This window comes from Lagenorhynchus albirostris, chromosome 9 (assembly GCF_949774975.1).
Source record: "Lagenorhynchus albirostris chromosome 9, mLagAlb1.1, whole genome shotgun sequence".
NCBI lineage: Eukaryota > Metazoa > Chordata > Mammalia > Artiodactyla > Delphinidae > Lagenorhynchus > Lagenorhynchus albirostris.
In genome coordinates, this window is record NC_083103.1 from 44592518 (window position 1) to 44619963 (window position 27446).

Genomic DNA, 27446 nt, shown 5'->3' on the forward strand with positions numbered 1-27446 from the left:
ATCAGCCTAATACACTGGCAAAGAGCTAAAGATCCTGGAATTGTGTTAGAAACCTTCAGGGCCCACCACACCCTTCAACAATCAGGTGTAAATGTCCTAGGAAAAACTGGCACCTCGGTTGAAAATCGTATTGAGGAGTAGGTACTTTCAACCCCAAAGCTGTTGACATGTCAAACAGGTTTGAATCCTTGGAAATCCTGCCCTTTGTTGGACACTTTCTTTAAACGTCATCCACGTTAAAACACCCCTCCACACACACACAGTTTCTTCCTTTAGATTACACATTATATCAAGAACTATATTCAAGATGAAGATGGAGACATTTCTGTTAAGTATATGGAAATATGACTCCATTTTTGTATAGCTAAAATGTCGCATACGATGGAATACTTCATTTTACTGCAACTCTCCCTTAAAATATTAGCCGAGAAGTATAAATAGTGCAACCTGCCGGCTTTGAAAAGCCTAATCCTATTTGTTAGGATGGACCTTCTGTAAAATGGAAATAAATATACGGCTGTCAGTCTTCAAAGTGCTTAAAAAACAAACAAATCAGGAGCTGGCAATTGAAATCCTCCAGACTCCCGCCCTCCGCAAACACTTCTTCCAAAGAATTCTGGTATATTCTAGGTCTTCCTCCGTGACCGCTGGCAGGACATTCCTTTGGGAAAAGCTGCTTCTTTAGTGAGGTACAAAGACAATAAACCCCTTCCTTTCATCCCTTTCTCATTCACTCAGCAGGGGGTGGAATCAATAGGGAACTGAATGAAGCTCTTTTAACTCTTGGAGATGAATCGTCTTTTCTCCTGAACTCTACTCTCCCGGCTCCCCGACCTAAAGGCTGCCGAAGCCGAGCACCTGGAGACCAACGATTCCCGGCGCAGCGCCGCGGGGGCGCCAGGCCTTAGCCCTACAGGCCCGTCCCAGGGAGGCCCAGCCTGCGAGGGGCAATCTCGGCTCCTCGGGGGCGCTAGGAAAAGCAGAGCTCGCACACGCCAAGGACAGGGTCGGGTGGAAGGGCGAGCTTCCTTCCCACATTCCCGGTGAGAAAACGAGGTAGAGGGGCTGGGGGGCTGTATATCTCGAGCATGGGATACAGGCTCCAGGAACAAAGAGACAGGAGGAAGACAAGGCAGCCACACCAACGCAGACTCAAAGGGCTCTAGGACTTTACGCAAATGGGCAGCAACCCGACGATGCTCAGTTCCCCTTACGCCACTGGCCTGGCCTCAGAGCCTTCGCGAATATGGCTTTGCGCACTGCGGAGGGGCTGCGCCGCAACCGAGCTTGGCCCTGTGGCTCCTCCCCGCCGCCCTGCGCTGATTGGCGGCAGACAGAAGCCGGGTCGCTGATTGGGTGGCAAAGGAGCCATTCGGGGCGGCTCTGGTGGGTTCGGCTGCCCTAGAGTGATAAGTTCGGGTTCAGACACGCCTCAGCGCCAGCAGCGAGTCGGAGCTCTATGGAGGTGGCGGCGAGAATCGGGCGGTGGCTGCAGCAGCGACTGTTTTGAGCTGAGAGTTTCAAGCCAGTCCCGACTCCTTCCTCCCCCTTCCCTCCCCCTTTTTTGTTTTCCGTTCCCCTCCCCCTCCCTTCCCCGCCCGTCCCCGACGACCGGATCCTGAGGAGGCAGCTGCAGCGGCAGCTGCTGAGTTCTCGGGGAAGGTGAGTGGAGCCGCTGCCGCCGGCGCCGCCGCCGAGTGAAGCGCTCTAAGATGGCCGCCGCCCCTGCCCGCTTCTTCTCGAGCGGTACAAAATGGCGGTCGCAGGCGGAACCGGGCGGGGCGACCCCTTTCTAGTGTTTCCTCCGCGCTTTGGGCACCTGAAAATTCTTCCCCTTTGTTCTCCCTTCCCGTTGCTGACGGGGTAGAAGGAACTTGGCGGCCCCCGGACGTCTTTGTGGTTGTCGGTGGCCGTCCCCCGTGGAGTCGGAGCCCGGGCGCGGGTGTGCTCCGACGGGGAGAGCGTGGCGGGGCGGTGCGAGCTGGGGGGGAGGGACGCGGGCCGGCGGGGAGGGCCCGGCCGTTGGCGCGGGACCAGCCGAGGCGGAGGAGTCCCGGAGCCCGGCCTCCCGGCGGGGAGGAGGTGTATGAGGCCCGGGGCCGGCGGGGAGCGGCCGGGCTGCCCTTGGTGGAGAAGCGAAGGGCCTGCCTGGCGAGCCCTGCCTGCGACGGGAGAGGGGAGGGAAGCGAGGGTTTTTGAGTTTTTGTCGGGTGGGGAGGGAGCAGCGAGGCGGCTGTCAGTTCCTCGGGGATTTATGGGTGGGAGGGGGCCGCTGCAGGCGGCGGGTGGGAAGGCGGCCGCCTTCCTGCCTGAGAACAAAGAGCCGGGCCGCGGGGGCGGCCTCCACTCCTCCCCGAGGCTTGCCCACGGCGGCTTCGCGAGAGGCTGTCGGAAGCACTTCCCTAACTCGGGCCTGGGTGGGAGGAATCCACTGCTCTTTTGTTCCCAGGAAAGGAAAAAATGGGGCGGAGGTTCCTGCTGCCATGTTGTGGTCCCGGTCTTCTGACGGGCCCTGTGCGCCCAGTTAAGAGTGAACAGTGGGGAAAGCCGTCTTCAGTTACCCCTTAGTGTAGTGTAGTTCGTTGTTGAGGCAGTGAAAACTTAAAACTGTTTTCCCAGGACGTGCCCGTCTTGTTAAGAGTTAGATTGTCTATTACTGATCTCAGTGCCCAGCTGTAAAGGAGGTAGAATGTGGCTTTCTTAAGGATTGGTTCTTAGCATTTGAGAGGTTCTTACATTTCTATGTAGGCACTTCCTTGCGTTCTTGAACACGAGAATTTCCAGGTGGTAAACAAAATAAAATTTTATTGTCCATTTGTGTTTCGAGTACATTCTATTTTAGTCTTATGAGATCTGCAATGCAGTGTAAGGTCAATCAACTGCAGTGTCAGGCTCTGAAATAAATTGTAATTGAAGCGGGTTTACAGATTTGTATGATAGTGTCTAATTTTGGTACTCTTTCTCATTCTAGGTTTTTCATTTCTCCCATCCCCTTCCCTCCCCACCCCATCCATTAATATTATTCTTTTGAAGATTCTTCGTTGTCAAGCCGCCAAAGTGGAGAGTGCGATTGCAGAAGGGGGTGCTTCTCGTTTCAGGTATGTGTAGATTTATTTTGGCAATTATTGTGACAAGACTAATCACAAAACCAAACGAATAACCACACCAAGTAATTCTGATTTAATTGTGCTGCAGGTTTAATTTATAATGTGCAGTGTACATTTTTTTTAAAGCCCTAAAATTGTCATTGTTTTCTATTTACTATCTGAAGAATAAATGTAATTAATTACTTGGGTTTCCATTGGGCCTAAGTTCAGTCTTCATCTGTGGTGTCATTACTGAAATGCAGAATAATTAAAGAGATCCTTTATCTTTTTTGAGTGAAATATACTTGGGGTATACTTTTTTTTTTTAAAAAGTTTTTCTGTTAAATAGTGCTTCTTCGGGCGGAGGAGGAAGTAGGGGTGCACCTCAGCACTATCCCAAGACTGCTGGCAACAGGTATAGTAAACATGTGAAAAGAATGACTTCTGTAAATAACAGATTTAGGTTAATGATGTTTCTAATGCATTACAGCATAGTTAATAAGGCATCAGGAATCCTATCTTAACGGGTATGATTTCTGTTACATGTCCTAAAATTAGAATATCAGTTCTTAATTATTTCTTAGCCAAACCATCTAATATGAGTTGATATTCTCAACTGCTATTTTATCCTGTTACACTTCGGATTACTTTCACTGATGTTGTTTCTGAAGCCAGCCATTATTGTCCATTACTAAACTGTGGTAGTAAATCTGTATGCGTATAACATGGTCATGAAACATTAGAAGATGTTAGTTCTTGTGGTGTGGCTCCTGGACCAGCAACACTGGCATCACCTGGGAGCTTAGAAATGCAAATTATCGGGCCTTACCCCAGATCCACTAAAGCAGAAACTGGGGTGGGCCTAGGAATCGTTTAACAAGCCCTTCAGGTGATTCTGATATGCAATATTGTTTGAGAACCACTGATTGTGAGTTGCTTAGTTGTAAGGGAAGTTGAGAAAAACCTAAACTGTTTTTTCTGTTTAGAAGGATTTCTGATCTGTATGACATTTGATATGTGAGTGGATGCTATGTTTCAAGTTGTCTTAATCTTTATTTTCCTAATTTTTTACTAGCGAGTTCCTGGGGAAAACCCCAGGGCAAAACGCTCAGAAATGGATTCCTGCACGAAGCACTAGACGAGATGACAACTCCGCAGCAAACAACTCCGCAAATGAAAAAGAACGACATGATGCAATCTTCAGGAAAGTAAGAGGGTAAGTTTATTGGGGCTGTTTTGTCCTTTAAATAAAAGGAGGGAAGAAATGGATTAACTGTGTTTCTTTTGTGTGTGTGCTATATTACTTAGAAGGCAATGTTCATGCCCTAAGTCTATTTTAATGAATGCCAGTGTTGACAGTTTTAAGCTGAAAATTGACACATCAGTGTTTTGGGGCTCAGTTAGTTGCTTTCAGTCATTGGGTTAAAATGCACAAGCCCATTGTGCTGACATTTCCTATGCCTGCTGTGTACCTAGTGATGCACAGAACATAACGGTTTTAGCTCCTGGATCTAGCCTTGGTTTTGAGGATGAGTTTCTTGTCCAACAGCTGGGGACCCTCCAATTAGGTAGATACATTTTAAATAACAGGTTTATTTCAACTTTGGTTAGATGGGTTAAGAAGAACATGTCTTGATATTAAAGGGGAAAGTGATGGGGAAAAAAATGAACATAATTTAAAGGCGATTTTTCAACTAAATAATTCCTTGTGTGTTGGCTGATACCTAGTCTGAATCCTCTTTTCCTAGCATACTAAATAAGCTTACTCCTGAGAAGTTTGACAAGCTATGCCTTGAGCTCCTCAATGTGGGTGTAGAGTCTAAACTCATCCTTAAAGGGGTCATACTGCTGGTAAGTTAAATAAGTTGGCTTAATAACCGAAAGGGAGAGGAAAAGATTTAACCCAGGTTGGGGTGTGTGTGTGTGTGTTGTTGTTTTTTACATTTGCATTATTGCTTAAAACTGAGGTGTGAGTTACACATTAGATGTATGTATCTCTGCACACTGGTGGGGTTTTTTTTTTTTTTTAAGAAAAGCACTAACTTTTAATGGTATCAGACTTAAGAGGTCATTTTAAATTGTATGTGTTGTGTTGCAGGGTTAATTGGGTTATTAGGCTATTAAGGGGGGTTTTGCTTTGTTTTTCCTTACGTGAAAAATGCCATATTTTGGTTTTGGAAATGAGTTTTATGATAGTTGATGTGATTCTAGCATCTGTTTATAGTTTTTCCAAGATAATTTCAACTCCTGAGGGGGGAGGGTTTTGCTAATATGAGATCTGTGTAATTAGACTTCTTTGGTACACTGCAATAGCTTACAAAATGTAAGTGCTTATATTTTTCTAGGCTGTGTACTAAAGCACCTTACATGCCTCACCTGATTTAGCGTACACAGTAAGCCTTACACAAGAGAGATGTTCTTATTCCCAGGTTACGGATGAGGCATAGAGAATTTGTCAGAAATTTGTGAGATTCAAGATCCTTAAGACTACAAGGAAGTATTAAGTTATAAAGAAAGGTTTTTTTCAAGAGTTGTCATATTTAGTTTTAAAAAGTCATTTATTTCAGATTGTGGACAAAGCCCTAGAAGAGCCAAAGTATAGCTCACTGTATGCTCAGCTATGTCTGCGATTGGCAGAAGATGCACCAAACTTTGATGGCCCAGCAGCAGAGGGTCAGCCAGGACAGAAGCAAAGCACAGTAAGTGGTAGTGTTTGCTTGCTTATTTAAAGTTGATCTGAAAGGTTTCATTAGCAAGCCCTGACAAAAGCGTCTTTTGTTTCCAATAGACATTCAGACGCCTCCTAATTTCCAAATTACAAGATGAATTTGAAAACCGAACCAGAAATGTTGATGGTGAGAATTTGTTTGGTACTATGTAGTACTGTATATGTTCAACTTAATTCTGAATGTTGACTTTATTCTTTCTTTATTTCAGTCTATGATAAGCGTGAAAATCCCCTCCTCCCTGAGGAGGAGGAACAGAGAGCCATTGCTAAGATCAAGATGTTGGGGAACATCAAATTCATTGGAGAACTTGGAAAGCTTGATCTTATTCATGAATCTATCCTTCATAAGTGCATCAAAACAGTAAGTATGAGTGGGAATGTAAGCTTATATTAATCACTGGGTACATCGTTATTTGGGGGAAATGGGTCAATTATAATTTATAACTTTGCCATTTGAGAGTATTGGTAGGCTAAATATTTTAGATTGCCAGCAAAATTGTTATTTAAATGTTGTAAATATGCAGTATGTTTTGCGAGGTAGGGGTAGAACTGATTGCCTACCTATGTGTAAGTTGCTCAGTTTGGAGGGATGTCTTCAACAGAAACCAGATAAAGAGTTCTATACTAGACACTGTAGGAACTATGAGTCAATGCAAACTTAAGGGAAAGTGCTACATCTAAACCAAGAAGGATTTATTTTTATTTTTTTAATTATTTTATTTATTTATTTTTGGCTGTGTCGGGTCTTTGTTGCTGTGTGCGGGCTTTCTCTAGTTGGGGTGAGCAGGGGCTACTCTTCATAGAGGTGTGCAGGCTTTTCATTGCGGTGGCTTCTCTTGTTGCAGACCACACGCTCTAGGCACTTGGGCTTCAGTAGTTGTGGCTTTAGGGTTCTAGAGCGCAAGCTCAGTAGTTGTGGCGCATGGGCTTAGTTGCTCCGCGGCATGTGGGATCTTCCCAGACCAGGGCTCGAACCCTTGTCCCCTGCATTGGCAGGCGGATTCTTAACCACTGCGCCACCAGGGAAGCCCCCCAAGAAGGATTTATAAACATGTGACATTTGTTTCTTTTGGTAGCTTTTGGAAAAAAAGAAGAGAGTCCAACTCAAAGATATGGGAGAGGATTTGGAGTGCCTCTGTCAGATAATGAGGACAGTGGGACCTAGGTTAGACCATGAACGAGCCAAGGTATGTGTGTTGCTGACAGAAACAGTGTAAGCTTGTCTTGATATTATTCAAATCAAACCTATTTTTGTGATATAGATAGCTATTAGTCATTAACCTTGATAATACTTAGAAGCCTTAAATAGTATACATTTGCCTTTAGCGTTTTCTTCTAAAAGTGGTTTTTTTTTTTCTTTCAGTCCTTAATGGATCAGTACTTTGCCCGAATGTGCTCCTTGATGTTAAGTAAGGAATTGCCAGCGAGGATTCGTTTCCTGCTGCAGGTAAAACTGGTTTCTTTAGGTATGCTGACTTTCTGTTTAGGAATATTAAAATAATACTTAATAAAACTCTTTATATTAAAGGATACCGTAGAGTTGAGAGAACACCATTGGGTTCCTCGCAAGGCTTTTCTTGACAATGGACCAAAGACGATCAATCAAATCCGTCAAGATGCAGTAAAAGTAAGTTTTGCTTTGTTTTTAATCAAGTGGGTTTTAAGTTTATAATAGCACTAAGACGATCTTAAACTTTTTGAGACTGTCTCATCTTACCAGTAGAGCTTAATGTTTATGGTGTCTTGTATGCCCTTTTGAGAGAAGAAGTTGTTTATAGAAATTATATAAATAGCACTCTTTATAGTCCAGGGAAGTATTTCTAGTTTTCCCAATAGAAGTTGTTTAGTTTTATGTAAAACCGTGTTCAGAAATAAGTGTTTATTCACTTTATTTCTGAAGGATCTAGGAGTGTTTATTCCTGCTCCTATGGCTCAAGGGATGAGAAGTGACTTCTTTCTGGAGGGACCGTTCATGCCACCCAGGATGAAAATGGATAGGGACCCACTTGGAGGACTTGCTGATATGTTTGGACAAATGCCAGGTGATTTTGAACAAAATAGTGGTTTGGTTACATTAAAAACTGAGTTTTAACATTTTAATAGTAAAGAGTTCTTCATGTCTGTATTTTAAGGTAGTGGAATTGGTACTGGTCCAGGAGTTATCCAGGATAGATTTTCACCCACCATGGGGCGTCATCGTTCAAATCAACTCTTCAATGGCCATGGGGGACACATCATGCCTCCCACACAATCGCAGTTTGGGGAGATGGGAGGCAAGTTTATGAAAAGCCAGGTAAGAAAACATGTAAGGATGTTTAGGCAACAGGTATTAAATCTTGGAATGTATATGAATAGATTTGCTTTTTTAAAAGGACAGATATTTCAGGTCTAGGAAACCGAAAAACAATGTGTGTTTTTCTAAACCAAATTTATATGTGTGACAGTTATTTCAAACTGGGTAAAATGCTTATCCTTGAGATTAGTAAAGTATTAGTAAAGTCACATCGCTTTATGTAAGTTAGGTTAGATATTTATTCTTCCTGTTTCACCTTTTACTTTCTCTGGGCAAATTCAGTTAAGCTTTTCTATGGCTTGGCCTCATCCCTTTGGTACTTGATTACCATAATTTGTGGACCCCTTTTTATCTAGACTTTCTTTCTCTCTTTCTGAAATAGGGGCTAAGCCAGCTCTACCATAACCAGAGTCAGGGACTCTTATCCCAGCTGCAAGGACAGTCGAAGGATATGCCACCTCGGTTTTCTAAGAAAGGACAGCTTAATGCAGATGAGGTACACTTGCCTATGTTACTTATATACCATAGTTTGTCGATTCAGAAATCTATTGCCCGATGATTATAAAAAGACGCGTTATTAAGAGGACTTAATGCTGGAATCCTTTACCTTCTTTCTCTCTTTTCTGTACTATTTTTTCTTTCTTTGGATGTCCAGCATCCTATGAGTGAAGATTATGAGATATGAGGGCAAATGTCTTAAAAGTCTTCAGTTAGAGCAAGGAAAATGGTTGATGAGATTTTTATTGTGACTTCCCAGCAAATAGAATGACTTAGAATAAAGTAAAATGTTTTCTAAACTTTTAATTAAATTTTCTGGGTTTTAATATTTTAGTGATGCTAATCCTTCGAGAATTCTGGTATAAGATTTATAACAGTATTTTATTTTTGTGTGCATCAGATCTTTAGTTTTCTTGCCAGAAATTAAACCTAATAACATGGAGTAACCTGTTTAGTTATTTAAGATACTTAAATTTCTGCCATAGATTCTATCATGCTTGTGTATGCTGAATTAACTTTAGGATGTTGGAGTGTTGCATTCAATATGTTAGCTAACTGCTTGTTAACTTGGATATCTGTTCTGATTTGTTCGCAATTCTAGATTAGCCTGAGGCCTGCTCAGTCTTTCCTAATGAATAAAAATCAAGTGCCAAAGCTTCAGCCCCAGATAACTATGATTCCTCCCAGTGCACAACCACCGCGCACTCAAACACCACCTCTGGGACAGGTATGCACTGTAGCATGACAGTGTTTTCTGTCATTCCAGTACTTTCTGAAGATGTCTGAAGGCTGCTTTTTAATGTCTTCTCTCTTAACTTCATAAGCTCCTTTTTAGTAATAAAAAATATTAAACATTCATATCTACCATTTTGCTGTTTTTTAGACACCTCAGCTTGGTCTCAAAACTAATCCACCACTTATTCAGGAAAAGCCTGCCAAGACCAGTAAAAAGCCACCACCGTCAAAGGAAGAACTGCTTAAATTGACCGTAAGTCTCAAATAATCCCATAGTCTGGTTCATGGAGTGTATTTGAGATAGGAAAACTCTAAAGATATTTGGACTTTGTTCTTTTCAGGAAACTGTTGTAACCGAGTATCTGAATAGTGGAAATGCAAACGAAGCTGTCAATGGTGTAAGAGAGATGAGGGCTCCTAAACACTTTCTCCCCGAGATGTTAAGCAAAGTAATCATCCTGTCACTAGACAGAAGTGATGAAGATAAAGAAAAAGCAAGTTCTTTGATCAGTTTACTCAAACAGGAGGGGATAGCCACAAGTGACAACTTCATGCAGGTAGAATACTTTCCGGATTCCATAAGAACTCTTGCCTTTCAAATTTGGAAACTAATAAAACTGACTGTTATATATTCCTTCTAAGGCTTTCCTGAATGTATTGGACCAGTGCCCCAAACTGGAGGTTGACATCCCCTTGGTGAAATCATATTTAGCACAGTTTGCAGCTCGTGCTATTATTTCGGAGCTGGTGAGCATTTCAGAACTAGCTCAACCACTGGAAAGTGGCACCCATTTTCCTCTCTTCTTACTTTGTCTTCAGCAATTAGCTAAATTACAAGATCGAGAATGGTTAACAGAGCTTTTCCAACAAAGCAAGGTCAATATGCAGAAAATGCTCCCAGGTAAGAGAATGCTGGGGATTTTTTTTGTTTATTTTTAATACTAAATCTGGGGATTCCTTAGTACCCTGAGTGAATTTATATAGGTCAGTGTGATTATCCTGTCCAGATAACAATAAGCATTCCCACAGACAGACTTTGTCTTTATAAAAAGAAGGGGTTATTATGATTTAACTATTTTCATTTGGTCCAAATACTGGGTTTCCTTTGCTAGGTTAGTTCCTTATTATTTTACATGAATCTTGTGCATTTGGAAAATCATTTGTAGAGCAGTTTTCTAGACCAACATAGGTAAAATGAACTACCTGATGATGGGAATGGCTTTGTCTCTTCAGAAATTGATCAGAATAAGGACCGCATGTTGGAGATCTTGGAAGGAAAGGGACTGAGTTTCTTATTCCCACTCCTCAAATTGGAGAAGGAACTGTTAAAGCAAATAAAGTTGGATCCATCTCCTCAAACCATATATAAGTGGATTAAAGATAACATCTCTCCCAAACTTCATGTAGATAAAGGATTTGTGAACATCTTAATGACTAGGTAAGATAACAGAGTTGTGGTTTTCTACATTTAGTAGAGAGTAAACCTGTGTTTTGTTTCCTAGAAAAAAGTCTACAAGGCAAGGGACTAAGAATTGTCTGTTTCTTGAGCTAGAAAATTCACTTTGAGGTTCTAACAAGACCTCTTTCTGTGCAGCTTCTTACAGTACATTTCTAGTGAAGTAAACCCACCCAGTGATGAAACAGATTCTTCCTCTGCTCCTTCCAAAGAACAGTTAGAGCAGGAAAAACAACTGCTTCTTTCCTTCAAGCCAGTAATGCAGAAATTCCTTCATGATCACGTTGATCTACAAGTCAGTGCCCTCTATGCTCTTCAGGTGCACTGCTACAATAGCAACTTCCCAAAAGGTGAGAGGACCAACATCAGAAGAATGATGAGTGAGGGGCAATTCTTCAATAGCACACTAAATAATGGGGTTACATTTTGTCTTTTAGGCATGTTACTCCGCTTTTTTGTTCACTTCTATGACATGGAGATTATTGAAGAAGAAGCTTTCTTGGCTTGGAAAGAAGACATAACCCAAGAGTTTCCAGGGAAAGGCAAGGCTTTGTTCCAGGTAAATCTTGAGAGAAATTTGGTTTGCTTTTTCCAGTTGGTATTGTTTTATAATAAGCCTTTTAAAATTGAAATACAAGCAAAATAGTCCTGGTAATTTGTACATACATGTGATTCTTCACTATTAAAAGCTGTGGTAGGGCTTCCCTGGTGGCGCAGTGGTTGAGAGTCTGCCTGCTGATGCAGGGGACACGAGTTCGTGCCCTGGTCCGGGAGGATCCCACATGCCGCGGAGCGGCTGGGCCCGTGAGCCATGGCCACTGGGCCTGCGCATCCGGAGCCTGTGCTCCGCGACGGGAGAGACCACAACAGTGAGAGGCCCGCGTGTACCGCAAAGAAAAAAAAAAAAAAGCTGTGGTAAAGCAGGCAGTAAGCAAAATGAAGTAAAGCTATGAAATAAAAGGCTTCAATCCTAGTAGTGTCTAAGCTGTTAGATTAGAGGTGGCTAACATTTTTTAGAAGTAAAGCTACTTATAAAGATAGGGTGATTGTACACGATTGGATTGAGACTTTTTTTTTTTTTTTTTTGCGGTACGCGGGCCTCACTGTTGTGGCCTCTCCCGTTGCGGAGCACAGGCTCTGGACGTGCAGGCTCAGTGGCCATGGCTCACGGGCCCAGCTGCTCTGCGGCATGTGGGATCTTCCCGGACCAGGGAATGAACCCGTGTCCCCTGCATCAGCAGGCGGACTCTCAACCACTGTGCCACCAGGGAAGCCCCTGAGCCATTTTTTTAACTGTCAGTAAACATGAGATTGTTTCTGATTTCTCATACCATGATTTTTTATCTTACTTAGTGGAGTAGAATTCTAGCCATGGGGAAGAACTTGTATGTCAGGGGATTCCACAGCATACGTTAATCATCTGGAAAGTAATTTAAAAGGAAGTTCCAGGTCTGATCCTAGACATTCTGATTTAGTAGGCTTGTGTGTGTTACACACCCCAGGTGATTCTCATACTATTTTTCTAGGGGCCAGGCTTTGAGAAATGCTGGTCTATGGTATCTTTATTCCTAAGGTTCAGGAACTAGTTTCATGAGGATTATCCTCACAGCATTTGTCCGCAGTCTTGTCCTTGGGGAATCTGATCCTACAGGTCCGGGGTGGGGCTGGAGATCTACTGCTCAGAATCTTCTTTGTTGTCCTGTGTGCCTTTCCACCCCCGCCACACACACACACCGCATTGCTTATGTATTTAAGTTTGGGAGGAGCCACTGTCCCATATTAAAACAGTCCTGAAGTGTAATGGAGTGGTGTCAAAGAACGACACCCAAGTTGACGGTTCCTAAGCAGCTTGTAATCCCAAATCCAAATAATAAGCCATTTTTTTTAAACATCTTTATTGGAATATAATTGCTTTACAGTGTTGTGTTAGTTTCTGCTGTATAACAAAGTGAATTAGCTATATGTATACGTATATCCCCATATCCCCTCCCTCTTGTGTCTCCCTCCCACCCTCCTTATCCCACCCCTCTAGGTGGACACAAAGCACCAAGCCAATCTCCCTGTGCTATGCGGCTCCTTCCCACTAGCTAGCTATTTTACGTTTGGTAGTGTATATACGTCAGTTCTACTCTCTCACTTCATCCCAGCTTACCCTTCCCACTCTCTGTGTCCTCAAGTCCATTCTCTACGTCTGGGTCTTTATTCCTGTCCTTAAGCCATTCTTTAAAATAACTTAACAGCTAATACACAAATGTAGGTTCTGAAGACGGTTTGCAATTACAAAATGTGTGGTACTGTCTAAAACTTTTGTCCTTAGGTAGGTTGTTTGTTCGATCTGGAATAAAAAATTCTGCTATTCTGTCTGTAAGTACTACTTATTTCATTAAATTACAAATTTACAGGTGAATCAGTGGCTAACCTGGCTAGAAACTGCTGAAGAAGAAGAATCAGAGGAAGAAGCTGACTAAAAGAACCAGCCAAAGCCTTAAATTGTGCAAAACATACTGTTGCTATGATGTAACTGCATTTGACCTAACCACTGCGAAAATTCATTCCGCTGTAATGTTTTCACAATATTTAAAGCAGAAGCACGTCAGTTAGGATTTCCTTCTGCATAAGGTTTTTTTGTAGTGTAATGTCTTAATCATAGTCTACCATCAAATATTTTAGGAGTATCTTTAATGTTTAGATAGTATATTAGCAGCATGCAATAATTACATCATAAGTTCTCAAGCAGAGGCAGTCTATTGCAAGGACCTTCTTTGCTGCCAGTTATCATAGGCTGTTTTAAGTTAGAAAACTGAATAGCAACACTGAATACTGTAGAAATGCACTTTGCTCAGTAATACTTGAGTTGTTGCAATATTTGATTATCCATTTGGTTGTTACAGAAAAATTCTTAACTGTAATTGATGGTTGTTGCCGTAATAGTATATTGCCTGTATTTCTACCTCTAGTAATGGGCTTTATGTGCTAGATTTTAATATCCTTGAGCCTGGGCAAGTGCACAAGTCTTTTTAAAAGAAACATGGTTTACTTGCACAAAACTGATCAGTTTTGAGAGATCGTAAATGCCCTTGAAGTGGTCTTTGTGGGTGTGAAACAAATGGTGAGAATTTGAATTGGTCCCTCTTATTATAGTATTGAAATTAAGTCTACTTAATTTATCAAGTCATGTTCATGCCCTGATTTTATATACTTGTATCTATCAATAAACATTGTGATACTTGATATAGTTGTGTGACTTTAAGTAGCACCTACAAATTTATGAAGAACTGATAGGTTTTGTTTTGAGATAGGTCTGTCTTAGGAACTTCTAATTCATAATCAGAAATTCACAATTTTCTGATTAGACAGAAAATTCAAGGTGGTTATTCCTCTTTAGGTCATGTTACTGGAAGTAACCAATATACGGTTCCTGTAATCAAGGGCAGTGCTGAGAATCACAAGTCTTACGACTTCAAAGGGACGTTGCTAATGCATAACGACAAACTTGGTGACATTTATCTTTTCGTCACCATACTGAACTATGTGGTGAACTGAGAGGTTCATCACCCTCATGGTCAAGACAAGTGTAACAATCCTATCATCATTCTCAGTAATTGTAATTGTTCTGTTTCAAGGAAGGTTCCCCCTTGAAACCCCAGAGTAGCCCAGTAAAACTGGCTCCTTAATCCAACTGAAGCCCTGCATGGAGGTTTAAAATATATTTTCAGAAACCACTTAATAAGCATTTGCTCAAATTGCCCTTGTTAACCAGCTCTAGGAATGTGACAGTCCTAGGCAGGCTTTGGCTTGGGTAGGGGCTCTTGAAAGTGTTGCTGGAGTCCTGGTTGCTCGTCTTAGCTTCTAAGAGCAACCTGTACTTAGTTTGGGGGGAGCCTCTAGGCAGACAGTAATACACCATACTGCTAAATCTGATTAATAGAACCTTTGTCTTCAGTGTTGCACCTGCTTATTCTGAGAGGGGTGGTAGGTAAAACCAGTATTTGTGTCCTCTTGGCGTCAGAAGCTAGCTCTCCCTTTGCCCTAGCAGACCTCTTCATTCTAACATGATTCATAGCTTTTGGTGGATATTGTAAATACCATGAAATTAAAGCTAAGTGGAGACTTGTGTAAATTAACTTTAGATAGAATATCAAGCTGACTTTACTAGGCTGTAGAAATAAATGGCATTCCTGGCGCTCTGCCCAACCCTCCGCAAGGGGGAAACTGATTTTTAACCCAGCAAGTGTGGCCTCTTTTGTTAGAGAGGTGGGCCTTGGCTTCAGTTTACAGCCAGAATTCTCCCAATTCAGCTAGAGAATTGGGCCAAAGGAAGTCCCAGAGTTCGACGTGGTGTGTGGCGGCTTGTCAGAAGTCAGACCTGTGTCCCCCCAACCAGTGCTTCAAGAACAACTCAGATGCCCCTTAAAGAGCAACACCTCCCCACTCCCATCTTGTTCAAAAAACACTGAACAGGGTGTTTTACAACCTACCATACTATGGAATGACAATATTTGGATGTACTGGGCATGTGCCTTGTATGAAGGACATAATGCTTTTAGTATCAGCACACTGTCTACACTAAGTCTACAGTGACGTATCTTAAAGATAAGATTCCGCATCTTCGGGCTTCCCTGGTGGCGCAGTGGTTGAGAATCTGCCTGCCAATGCAGGGGACATGGGTTCAAGCCCTGGTCTGGGAAGTTACCCAAGCCCTGGTCTGGGAAGTTACCACATGCCGCGGAGCAACTAAGCCTGTGCATTACAACTACTGAGCCTGTGCGTCTGGAGCCTGTGCTCCGCAACGAGAGGCCGTGATAGTGAGAGGCCCGCGCACCGCGATGAAGAGTGACCCCCACTTGCCACAACTAGAGAAAGCCCTCGCACAGAAACAAAGACCCAACACAGCCAATAAGTAAATACATTAATTAAAAAAAAAAAAAGATTCTACATCTTACCGCCGACGTTGGCTTTTCCTTAAAATACAGCAAAACGGGGTTGCCTTCATTTTGCCAGCTCTTTCCCCACCCCCCCAAACAGGCTGCACTTCACTCCTACACCAAAACTTAAGATCACCAGTAACTCCAGTGCTGCCTGTTACCCAGTATGTTTTGCTCATCTAGGAAGCATTTGACAGTAAATCACTCCTTGAGACTTCTTTTCAGGACACCTCTTAGTTTTCCTTCTTCCTCTCTGTTCCTTCTTAAGTCTCTAATGGCAAATGCCTGATGTCAAACCCAATGTCCAGTTATCAAATCTTGTTAATTCTTCCTTCAAAACATTAGAAATTGGACAACTCACCTCTTCAGCTGTGGCTCTCATTTCTCACCTAGATACCACACCACCCCAAACTGGATTCTCTGCTTGGCCCTTGCTCTCCTTTTAGTCTCCAACACAGCAGCCAGAGGAAGAGGAATCCTTCAAAACAAAACTCGCTGAGGACAAAATGCACCAAAATGACTTTCAACCTAGATTTTTAAGTGGAAATACTTAAAATTGATCTACACAGCCCTAGGTCTGATCTAGTCTCCCCTTCTCCCTGCCTCTACCCGCACCCTGTTTCTCGGATTGTTTCCTGCCACTGGCTCTTGCTCATTCTGTTCCCACCACCCTGGCCTCTTTTGAGGTTCCTGGGACATGCCAAGCACTGGAGGTTTTCTGTTCCTGCTGCCCTCTGGAAAACAGGATGACTGGCTCTCTTCCCCTGTCAAGTCTTGGCTCAGATACCACCTTTATTAGTAAGGGCCACACCTGTCTACCGTATTTTAAATGTAATGCTGAGCACATCCTTCATCTCTTTCCTGCTGTAGGTATCTCCACAACTACCAGTGTTACGTGACGTGCTGCGTATTTGCAGTTGACTCCCTCCAGAATGTGCGGAGCATGACATTTTTGACTGTCTCATTCACTGCTGGATCCCCAGAACTTGGTGCCTAGCATGCATAAGCACTCAAGTATTTGTTAAACCAAATCACAAATTAGCAAATGATCCTACATGGCAGGATCTGGACATAGAAGAAAGGAGGAATGGAAAGAACTTGGACTTAAGCTGTAGATCTAGGGTTCATTCCTGTCACTTATTAGCAATGTGATCTTAGGCAAGATATTTCATTTCTGAGTTGATTTCTTTTGAAAACGGGGCTAATGTTTAAGGGTTGCCATGAGAACTAAATAAGGTGGTACGTGGAAAGTTACTAGCAGAGAGGCTCACACAGTAGTCCTCCGATGTATATGTGAACGACCTTAGCAGATTTTCCAAGACTTCTCGCCATGAGAACTGCTTCCAGCCTGAGCTTCCAATCGCCAGCTCAGTCCAGTGGGCATTTCTCAGTCTTCCTACTTGACCTATCAAAAGCATTCAACAGTTGACTCCTCTTTCTCCTATTTCGTTTGTTTTCCTCTCAGGCTTCTCCTTGGTCTCCTTTTACAGCCCTCTGTTGTTGCCTGGTTCATGAATGTTACTGTTCTGCTTTCCTCTCTCAACACTGTCACTCCTGTAGCTCCACTTACCACCTGTGTGCTGATGACATCTGTATCTTGAGTTCACACCTCTTTCCAAAACGTCAAACTTGTGCATCCCACCAGCTTCTGGACGTTTTATCTGAGTGTAACACAAGCACTTCAAACTCAACATGTCCAACGCTGAACTCTTTCCTTCAAACCAACATTTCCTCTTCTGGCTCTGAATGATACCCCATCCAAGCCAAAAACCCAAGTCATTCTTTACCCCCTTTTTAGCCAATCACCATGTGTTATCCATCTTACTTCCATTATAGCTCTTCAAGCCATTTACTTCCTATTTCTTCACTGCAGTGCTATAAAACCACCCACATCAGACTCCAGAGTGTTCCCTGCCAGTATCTGAACAAATTGCCCAGTGACACAGAAGCCCACAGTTGACAGCTTGAATCATGTGTCCACCCCTTGTTGCCTTGGTTTCCTTTAGTGGATCAAGCGTCTGGGTTTTGGGGCCCCTCTTGTGTCAAGCAGGCCCTGACTCCCAGCTATATAGTGTGGGGGGGGGGGAAGGAACTTTGGGAGGGATTTGGGTGGACAGCTAGGGAAGAAAACGATCACTGTCCACTGTGAGTCCACTCTGTACCCCACTTCCCCACCTAGCACTTACTACACTGCATTGTGACCAACTGCTTAATGCTTGTCTTTCCACTTTCTACTCCTCCAAGAGGAGGGTGGGGACTGTCTCATTCATTGCTCTATTCCCAGTGCCTAGCACAGTGCTGGGCACATATTAGGGAGCAGTAAATAGGTATTGAATGCGACATGAATCTAGGTTTTGAGAAACTCAAATTTTATGCAGTTGGGGATGTGGGGGGAAGTTGTGGCTCTTAAAAGAAGACAAAATTGCGTTCCGGGCCCAGAGGAGTCCTATGTAAGAAAATGGCCTTGAAACATAAGCTTCGTTGACTTCATGGTAACTCTGAGTGAGAGACTAGAGTCTATACACTACATTTTAATAATTTTCATACCTATCTGTACCCACTAGACAGAAACTAAAAACGGTATTTATCAAAAAATCCTTGTTGAAGGGACTTGACTTTTTCTCCTTAGTGGCTGCCCAGCCTTACCATTTCCCAATGCTTCCAGTCTAATTACAAAGCACCCAGTTCCCCACATTACATTATTTGTACATGCAAAAGTGAGTTCCTCATCTGTGCCAGCCTCGCGCTAGGGGTTGGGACACAGCATGAGTTAAGATGCCATCTCTCCCCCCAGGGAGCCCACTGTCCAGAGGGGGAGCAGACAGGAGCAGACCCTTGTGGCCATAGAGCAGGCAGTGGACACACTGAGATGGGAGAAAGGGGCCACCTGAGGGGAGAGGAGGAAACATCCTGGAGAAGTTGAGACTTCAAGGAAGAGTTGCTTTCCCAGCAAACGTTTGAGGGAGGGCTTTCCAGGCACAGGTGCCTTTCTCCTGGCTCTGCAGGGCTCCCATCTCCCTTCCACTCTACACCAGGACAGAGTCCACTTCCAAATGAGGGGGCATCTTTCATCTTCTGCTGGAGGATAGCAGCGGTGCAGTGGGGCCAGGAGGACAGGGAATCATTTACCTCAATAGATTCTGAGACTTCCAAGGAGCATCCTCCAAGGAAAGCCAGGGCTCTCGCCAAGGGAACTTCTCAACTCAGAGCAGAGAGGAGCAGAAGCAGGACACTGAAGCCACACAGGCTGTCCAGACCCACAGGCTGTCCTCTGAGCCTACATCACCTGGAGAATGGGATAGAGCAAGGCCACCCATCAGGATGCTGTCTCTATAGCGCCCTCTGCTGGGATCCCAGGAGAAAGACCCCCTTGGCAGGATATTGTATCCTTGTTCCACAGGAAAGGCCAAGACCTATTGGGCAGGCTCATCAATGGGAGAAGAGGCAGTGAAAATTTTGGCCTCAACGATGCAACGCTGTGACTGATAAGCAGTGAGTCCTTGAGGGCTGTTCACGTCTGCCCGGGACGTACAGAGTCACATACCAGAGACTGCATCCCAGGTCCCCCATTAATTAGTTCCATGAGCTTAGGTCAATCACTTTGCCTCTCTGGGCTTCATTTGCCTTATCTGTGAAATAATCCTTGGTTTGTCCACTTTCTAGGGTTGTTGTGAGGAGACAGATAGGTAATGGAAAACAGCGTTGGACAGGTGTGGGATTGCTCTCCAAATCCATTCGTCTCATAAATATTTATTGAGTCCAAGCTATGTGCCAGGCACTATTCCAGTGCTGGGGATATAACAGTGAATGAGACAAAGTCTTCTTATGAAGCAAACATTCCAGGTGATTGGAGAGAAAGAGAACAAACACATGTATAATGTCAGTAGTAAAAAGTGCTCTACATAGAGAAATAAACAGAACAAGAATGATGTAAATGCTACTTGAAATAGGGTATTATGAGGACGTGACCTCTGAGCAAAGACCTAAATAAAGTGAGGGAGTGAACTCTGCAGATATCTGCAGGAAGAGGGGGCGCAAAACCAATGGCCTTGAGGTGGGAACACAGGTGGAGTGCCTGAGGGTCAATGCAGGGGTCAGTGTGACTGAGTAGAGTAGGGGCCTGAGGCTGGAAAGGGGCAGGGGCGACACGTGGAACTAGTAGGACATGGTAATAACTTCGGTATTTTTTCTAAGTGGAATGGACTGTCTTTGGAGGATTACTATTATTATTTATTAATGATATTAATAATGCATTAACACTATCCAGTGCTATGCTGTGGCTTATTACTATGATTATTCTAGCTAACATTTCTTGGGCATTTAGTATATGCCAGGCTGGACCAGGTACATTAATCATTCCATTTCATCTTCCCAAGCTCCCTGAGGCAGGTACTTTACCATCTGTATTTCATTGATGAGGAAACTGAGGCTCAGAGAAGTTAAGCACCTCACCCAAGATCTTTCATTTATTCAGCCAGCGTTTAGGAGCAACTTTCTTCATGCTCTTTCGAAAGTTTTAAGTCACAGCATCGTGATTTGGACCCTGCACTGCATCTCGAGAGCCAGCCCTCACCACCACGTGCACAACTGCATGTTGAGGGGACAGAGAGGGGGAAAGAAAGAAAGAGACCCGTCCCAGCGACAGTGAGCCCCTCCTTCCTGGGGGTGCGCAGAGCTAGTGAGTATGTGAGGGTCACAGGACCTGAAGTGAGGAGGAGTCAGCCTCCAGATCCCCCTGTAATAGGTTGTTGTGTCCCCCTCAAAAGATATGCTGACTTCCTAACTCTCGGTAGCTGCCAATGTGACCTTATTTGGAAATCAGGTCTTCGCAGATGTCATGAAGCTGTGCCAGAAAGCACAAAGAAATTTAACACAGATTTAATCATTATTCCTGGGGACACTATCACACAATCTAAAGAGTTAGCAGAAGTTGTAAACAAGCCATTTTAAGGATCACTTGAAAATTCTGTATGCTAGGGACTTCCCAGTCCAGTGGTTAAGACTCCATGCTTCCACTGCAGGGGGCAGAGGTTCGATCCCTTGTCGGGGAACTAAGATCCCACAATCCATATGTTAAATGGAGATGGAAAATACCCCACCTACTGGACAAATGGAAAGGCCAAATGTCCTAATGTGACGCAGTTGAGCACTTGTAACTCGGGTGCCAGGAGCAACGTTGCTCCTGTAGTTCTTACGTGCCGCCCCCAAAAGGACCTATGTGTTACCAGAGCTGCCGGAGCCGCTACCCCCTCGGCCCCACTCCCTGCAGCCCGAACTGGTTACATATCTTCCCACTGGGCCTCCCTCCCTCCTCAGGCCAGCAGAAGGCTAAGTGCCCCCTGTCATCCACCCTGGACCCCCCGCCCCCGAACGTCTCCATACACCTGCTAATCTATGCCAATTCCCTGCCCCTGCTCTCTGAAGCCCTTCCTCCATACCCTCTGGGTCCCACAGTCCATCACCAGCAAATGTCCCTGTATCCCCAATCTCTCTCTGAACATTCCTGCCACCTTGTTCTGAAGGAAACCCAGCTGTCCCCTGATGCCGTCACTTCCCCTGCTGTCCTTCCTTTCACGCCAATGGCCTCGGGTGGGCCAGTGTCCACCTTGCTTCCCACCAACGCTTTCCAGCCACGTCTGCCCTTTCTTCCGAACACCCAGATCCTTTGAAGTTTGTGCCATCAGACGTCACTACCTCCCCAGTATGTTGACTTCCCTGTTCTTCAAGATAACCATCTCACAGCTTCTCCTCCTTCCCTAAGCCTTATCTGACTCTCCCCTCACTGTCTCTCCACACCCCAGCCCTAGCTGGTGAAATTGCCTTGCCAGGCTTTTCAGCCCCAATGAAAAATAACTGTGGGTGTTCTGAGCACATTTGTAATGATATACAACCTTGCTACTCCAAGTATAGTCTTTGGACTAGTATCACCTGGGAACTTATTAGAATCGCAGAATAACTGGTCTTACTCCAGACCTACTGGATCAGAATCCCATTAAAGTTTGATGAGCCTTGATATACAACCTAATACAGCCCCCCTTGCTGACCACCAAGGATTGTACTGTGTCCCCAGCTGTGGTGGCCTGGGACTCAGCTTCTACTTCATTGAGAAGCAATTCTATTCCCCCATCTCTTCCTACCATTGAAACTACCGACTTGCCAACAATTGTCCCCACGTGACTCTCCTCCTTTTACTATGGATCAAAGGTCCTAGCTCTTTCTGGGACTTCCCTGGTGGCGCAGTGGTTAAGAATCCGCCTGCCAATGCAGGGTGCCTGGGTTTGATCCCTGGTTAGGGAACTAGATCCCACACGCATGCCGTAAATAAGAGTTCGCATGCCATAACTGAGGAGCCCATGAGCCTCAACTAAGGAGCCTGCCTGCCACAACTAAGACCTGGCACAACCAAAATAAATAATAAATAAAATAAAATAATAGTTAAAAAAAATTAAAAGATCCCAGCTCTTTCCAAAAGCCAAACCCTCTCTCCATTCTCAGACCCCATTCCCTGGGGCTAAATAACTATAAGTCACTTGCTGTCCGCACCACAGGGAACAGAGGGCCACTGGCCATAGCACAACTGTCCCTGGGATTACACTGTCAGCTCATATGACAACTGAGAGCTTCAAAGCTGCTTTGAATAGGGGTTTTGCACAAGATCAGCTCTATGCAATGTGAGATTGCAGCATGAAGAGTCCCTGAGTCTTCCTGGAATCAGAAGAGTGGAAATCTGACTTCTGCAATTTCTATGAACCATGAAAAAGAGGGATGCTGATGGCTCCAATGCCAGAAAGTTCAGACTAGACCGATAAGAGGGTTGCAGGTGCTGAAGCAAGGTTTGAACATCCATTAAGCCAGTCCCAGCATTCGTCCCTCCTTTAAGTGCTCACGACCAAGGAATATGGTGGTGCTGCCTTCTCCCACCTCCTTGGCCCAAGAGTGCTCCTTTGCATTGCTTCGCTGCCACGAACACTGGGGGCAGCCGGAAGAGAGAGAAGCAAGGAACGTGTCTGCAGGCAGGCACGGCGCATACATGCAGGTCAGGACAGCCTGGCAGCGGGCTGTGGCAGGAAATGAAGTCTCCACTTCTTTCCAGTCAAGGAAATTGGAGCCCTGGCTCCCACTGGAGAAATCAAAGCAGCATTGTTTCAAAGAACAAAACAGTCCAGGAGAGAACAAAGGTTTTGGCATTGAGCTCTCTCCGGAGAAGATGCTGTCAAAGACACTCCACCCCACTTAGAGGAATCCAGTCTGTCTGGGACTAAAAACCAACCCACAGGTTCATTTATTAGGCTTATGCTCAGAGGGGTCATCTTTCGGTAGTTTGACTAATATTTGGTGCCTTCACAATTGTCAAAATGAGACCAAAATCTGGTGGGCCGTATTGAAGGTTTCTAAGAAACTGCAACGTTACAACTGCAACGTTACAACTGCAATTTACAACCATGTGGAGAGTCTGGCAGGGCACTTGCTGATGGCTGCCGTGTCTGGGAAGGGGCATCTGGGCTCGGACCAAATGGCTGCATTGACAGTCCAAGTGTAAACATGGCTCCAACAAAACAAATTTGCCAAAATCCATTGTAGGAGAGAAGGATGGAGTCAGCGGATACCTCAGAGCAGAGAGTCCAATCTTTTCCTGCAACCTCCGTTTTTAGATAAGAAATGTGATTTTAAGAACAAAATATAAATGAGCACCTACTTCTTGTTGTCTTATGCTGGGCCCTTGGAAAAGAGATGAAAAAGATATAATCCTGGTCCTTGAGTTCACTGTCTGGTGGGGACATATGAATAGATCCTTTCAATCAACAGTCTGGGGTCGTTCAGGGCAGAGCTAAGGAGCCTGACACACCTCACTTTCTATAGGAACACGCAACAATAACCAGTATTCAAATTATGACCCTGAATCATCACAAGAGGGTTAATACCTCACTCAAAGGTATCGTATGTGGGAATGGAGAGGGCAGCAACAGAGAAAGGGCACACAGGAAGCCTGTGGTAGGTCTTGCATTGTTTTCATATTTTATTACATCACATATTCTCTGTGTTCATGATAAAAGTAACGAATGAAGCTGAGTCTTTGACAATACTGAGTCTTCTGATTGAACTGTACCTTCCTTTCCCCAAATCCCAGATGTCCAGCACAGGATACAATAAATTTTCCTTACTGTTAAATCGGTTTGAAACAGTGTTTTCTGTGACTTGTCACTAAAAGCATCCTAATTGCAATAGGACACAGCATTTTCCTAACCTATCTGGCTATGGAATTTATTTTTCAAAGAATATCTTTTGGGACTGATGTTTCATGGAAAACATTCTGGGGAACGCACTGGATTAGAGTTCTACTTAGGAGATAGAATTGACAAGAAGGTGAATTCACAAATTTAGTGACCTCTGGATAAGAGGCTTGAAAAATCCAGCCCTGACGTCTTTTACCTAAAATTGTCATCTTTGCTACTTAGCTGTGGACTACATAAAAAAAAACAAATGCAGATTTGCTCCGGGAGTGTTGCCACAGGCAATCTAGAATTGATCAGCTATGTCAAGGGAGATGAATAAAAAGTTAAGATATTTTCCCAAACTCAATATTTTCAAAATGAAAAATGTTACAAAAACATTTTTTTGCTGTAGTAAGCAGAATAAATAAGCAAAAAGAGCAAATACATATATTTCATAAGCAAAAAATATCTGTATTGATGAAAAAATGTTTCCAGTCACTCGACACAGAAAGACCTCAAGTTACTAATGCAGTTGACAAAGACTAGACAGTCTGTTTAAAATTCTCGGCAATGACCCTGGAACATATAACTTAGAAGGATCTCAATCTTATTTTATAGGTAGGGATACTGAGGCTGAAAAGTGAAGCATTTTGTCACACCAGTGGGGGTGACAGTCAGGCTAGAGGCCAGGGCAGCCTTCCTATTGCCGGCGCTTGGTGCAAAGTAAGACTCTGAGGACAGGCTGCAATCTGTTCATCTACTCCACCCAAATCAGTGGGCGCACTGAGATCTAGATGAACTGGATTAGCCTGTAACATAAACCCTTTCCTGTGCCCCTGATGTTATACTGCGAGCATCACAACTGACCTGCACTGCTCTAACTTACCCAAATGACCAGAGCATCAAAACTACCTTTAGGAAAAGGCTGTGCTGCCCTACACTCCAAATTCTAGTATTAGGAGTTGATTCTTATCTCTTTTAAATGGTCTTTCTTGCCTCTATTGGCTACTTACTCTCCCAGGGAAGAAACTATTCATTAGTGGAATCAAAACAAAGGATACTTAAAAATATTTTTCTCAACAGGAACTAGGAAGAAGCATTTTTAAAAGGATGACCTATGAAAGGGTAACTGACCCAGCCCCACTTGGTCTGAACAAGGATCCGTAAGTTTGACGAATACCGTCAGACATTCGGAACTAATTTGATCATAGGGAGGACGTTACTGGGAATTGATCACAGGCTCATCACTGAATCTGCCTTCATAATCCTCCCAACAATCCAACGAGTTAGCTATAGTCTTCTGCTATATTAGAATAGTTGCCCAATTAGGAAACTTCATGTTATAAACATAAGCAACTCCAGTGGAGGAAGTGAGTTTCAAGTCAGAATAACAAAGTGGTTTTTCTTGCCACAATTTAAGCAAAATTTATTTTAAAGCTTAACAGCTAGAATTATGGTTGTGGAACTTGGTCTGGTTCTGAATTAACATCAAAGCCAGGGCAAATAGCATTCTCTAATTGTGACAGATCCAACTGAGGCTTTCAAAACATACAGGGTAGGAGAAATGGCTCGTGTTAGAAAGTGGCCTAACTAGGTAAGTAGCTTGCCTCAGGTCCCACGGCTTGTTAGTGGCAAAAGGGGAGATTCCAGGACTCCTGGACTCCAGTATCTCTGCTCTTCACCAGCTATTCCCTGCTGCCTTCTGCTAACACCAAGTCCACTAAGAAACGGAAGGCGAAGGTTCCAGTTCAAGGAGGGGACACAGAAAGATCCTGAATTCACCTCCTCCCACAGACATGCTGAATCTACAGCTACATAGGGAACAATTTTCTCTGAAAAAAAAACCCCTAAAAACTAGCAGAACAACTCCTTCCTACTGGGTACATGAGAAAAAAACCACATTAAAGTGGGTAGGAAAGGCTGAAACACCAATTTGTTATGAAGCCCCCAACCCACAATGGGCACAATGGGAACGGACCCCAAAGCCAGAGCTGCTCCCTGAGGAGCAGACGGCTTGAATCCCACGTTGTGCACGCCACCTTTCAAGACCTGCTCCCGAGACGAGCCCCCGAAACATCTAGTTTTGAAAACCACCGGCTCACGCTCCAAAGACCCGTGGGGCCCTGGCAAACCGAGAAACGTCTCCAGAAGAGCTCACACGGACTCGCGCACCCAGGACCCAGGGCAGGGCAGCCTTTGCAAAGTGCCCAGCCTTGAGGTGAAAGAGGTTCATCTGCTAATTTTAAAGCATCGGACTGAGGGGCCCCGGCCTGCTGGTCCGGACGGAGGCCTGTGGTTTCCTTCCGCGCTCCTTCTGCCTTGCTAAAGCCAGCAGGCACTATCTTTTTCTTTTTTTAAATCTCTTTTATCTTTAAAAAAATATTTCTTTTTTTTTTTTTTTTTTTTTTTGCGGTACGCGGGCCTCTTACTGTTGCGGCCTCTCCCGTTGCGGAGCACAGGCTCCGGACGCGCAGGCTCGGCGGCCATGGCTCACGGGCCCAGCCGCTCTGCGGCATGTGGGATCTTACCGGACCGCGGCACGAACCCGCGTCCCCTGCATCGGCAGGCGGACTCTCAACCACTGCGCCACCAGGGAAGCCCCAAAATCTTTCTTTTTAAAAAATCAAAAAAATTTTTTCAGTGGGCACCATCCTTGCAACTCCCCCCTACCTGGCTCCAGCTGGGCGCCATCTCTCCTCCCCTGCTGCCTTCCAGAGCTGGGATCTCCTGGAGGGGAGCTGCTACACTCGGCCGGTGCCCCGGGTTTTACATCTGGTGACCCAGTTTTTACAGCTGTAGCCCAGGGGACGCCCCTCCATTGCCTAGCTCTGGAGGCCAGGGGGGCCTTGAGTTCCCTGGGCCCACGGGATTGTAACAATCAGAGAAACAGTTGTTGGCAGACATCCGAACCCCCAGGCAGCACAGACAGCAGATTGAAACTTACCCTGTCTTTCTGTTGAAAGAGGCCTATTTGCTTGTCCAGTAGCTGTGGCCTGAGGGGCAGACACACTTCAAGGACCCGCTCAGGGAACAGAGGCCGGTGGACGCCATCTTTGTGTTTTCCCTCTGCCTTGGCCCAGCTTACCTGAATCTGAAATACCTCCCACCCTCACGGCCAACAGACCCAGGAATTCAGCCTTTTTGTGAAAGAGGCCTATTAGTGTATCATCATTGCTGCTGCCTGAGAGTCTGGCTTCCAATCAGCCTTAATCCAGGTGCTGATTGAAATCCTCTCCCCTGGGACACTGACAGGTGTCAGCACTCCCTCAGCTACTAGGAGCTATTAAAAATAAAATAGGCTGCTTGGACAAGCACAACGGTTTGAGAGACAACCCAGAGCTAGGGCCGGGTTAAGCGATAAAGTTTATCTGTCACCATACATCGTTACAAAAAATTTTTTTTTCTTGTGATGAGAACTTTTAAGATCTCCTCTTTCAGCAGCTTTCAAACATGCATTACAGTATTAACTATAGTCACCATGCTGTACATTACATCCCATGTCTTATTTATTT

At 44.4% G+C, this 27446-nt stretch overlaps 1 protein-coding gene and 1 non-coding gene across 2 annotated transcripts; both read left to right on the forward strand.

Annotated features, from left to right (window-relative positions):
• The first annotated feature begins 1246 nt into the window (after positions 1-1246).
• EIF4G2 (eukaryotic translation initiation factor 4 gamma 2) lies at positions 1247-14027 on the forward strand. The gene is made up of 23 exons (XM_060160839.1): positions 1247-1386; positions 1530-1662; positions 3034-3098; positions 3436-3501; positions 4162-4302; positions 4835-4937; positions 5654-5785; positions 5875-5941; positions 6024-6175; positions 6891-7001; positions 7178-7261; positions 7343-7441; positions 7715-7856; positions 7947-8107; positions 8490-8603; positions 9207-9332; positions 9489-9593; positions 9682-9897; positions 9983-10241; positions 10574-10778; positions 10935-11146; positions 11234-11355; positions 13199-14027. Exons 1-23 carry the CDS (start codon positions 1247-1249, stop codon positions 13262-13264), a joined length of 3021 nt encoding a protein of 1006 aa, XP_060016822.1. The 3' UTR covers positions 13265-14027.
• LOC132526626 (small nucleolar RNA SNORD97) lies at positions 8656-8798 on the forward strand. Its single transcript, XR_009542618.1, has one exon. It is a non-coding gene; the product is annotated as a small nucleolar RNA SNORD97 (small nucleolar RNA).
• Positions 14028-27446: the final 13419 nt, after the last annotated feature.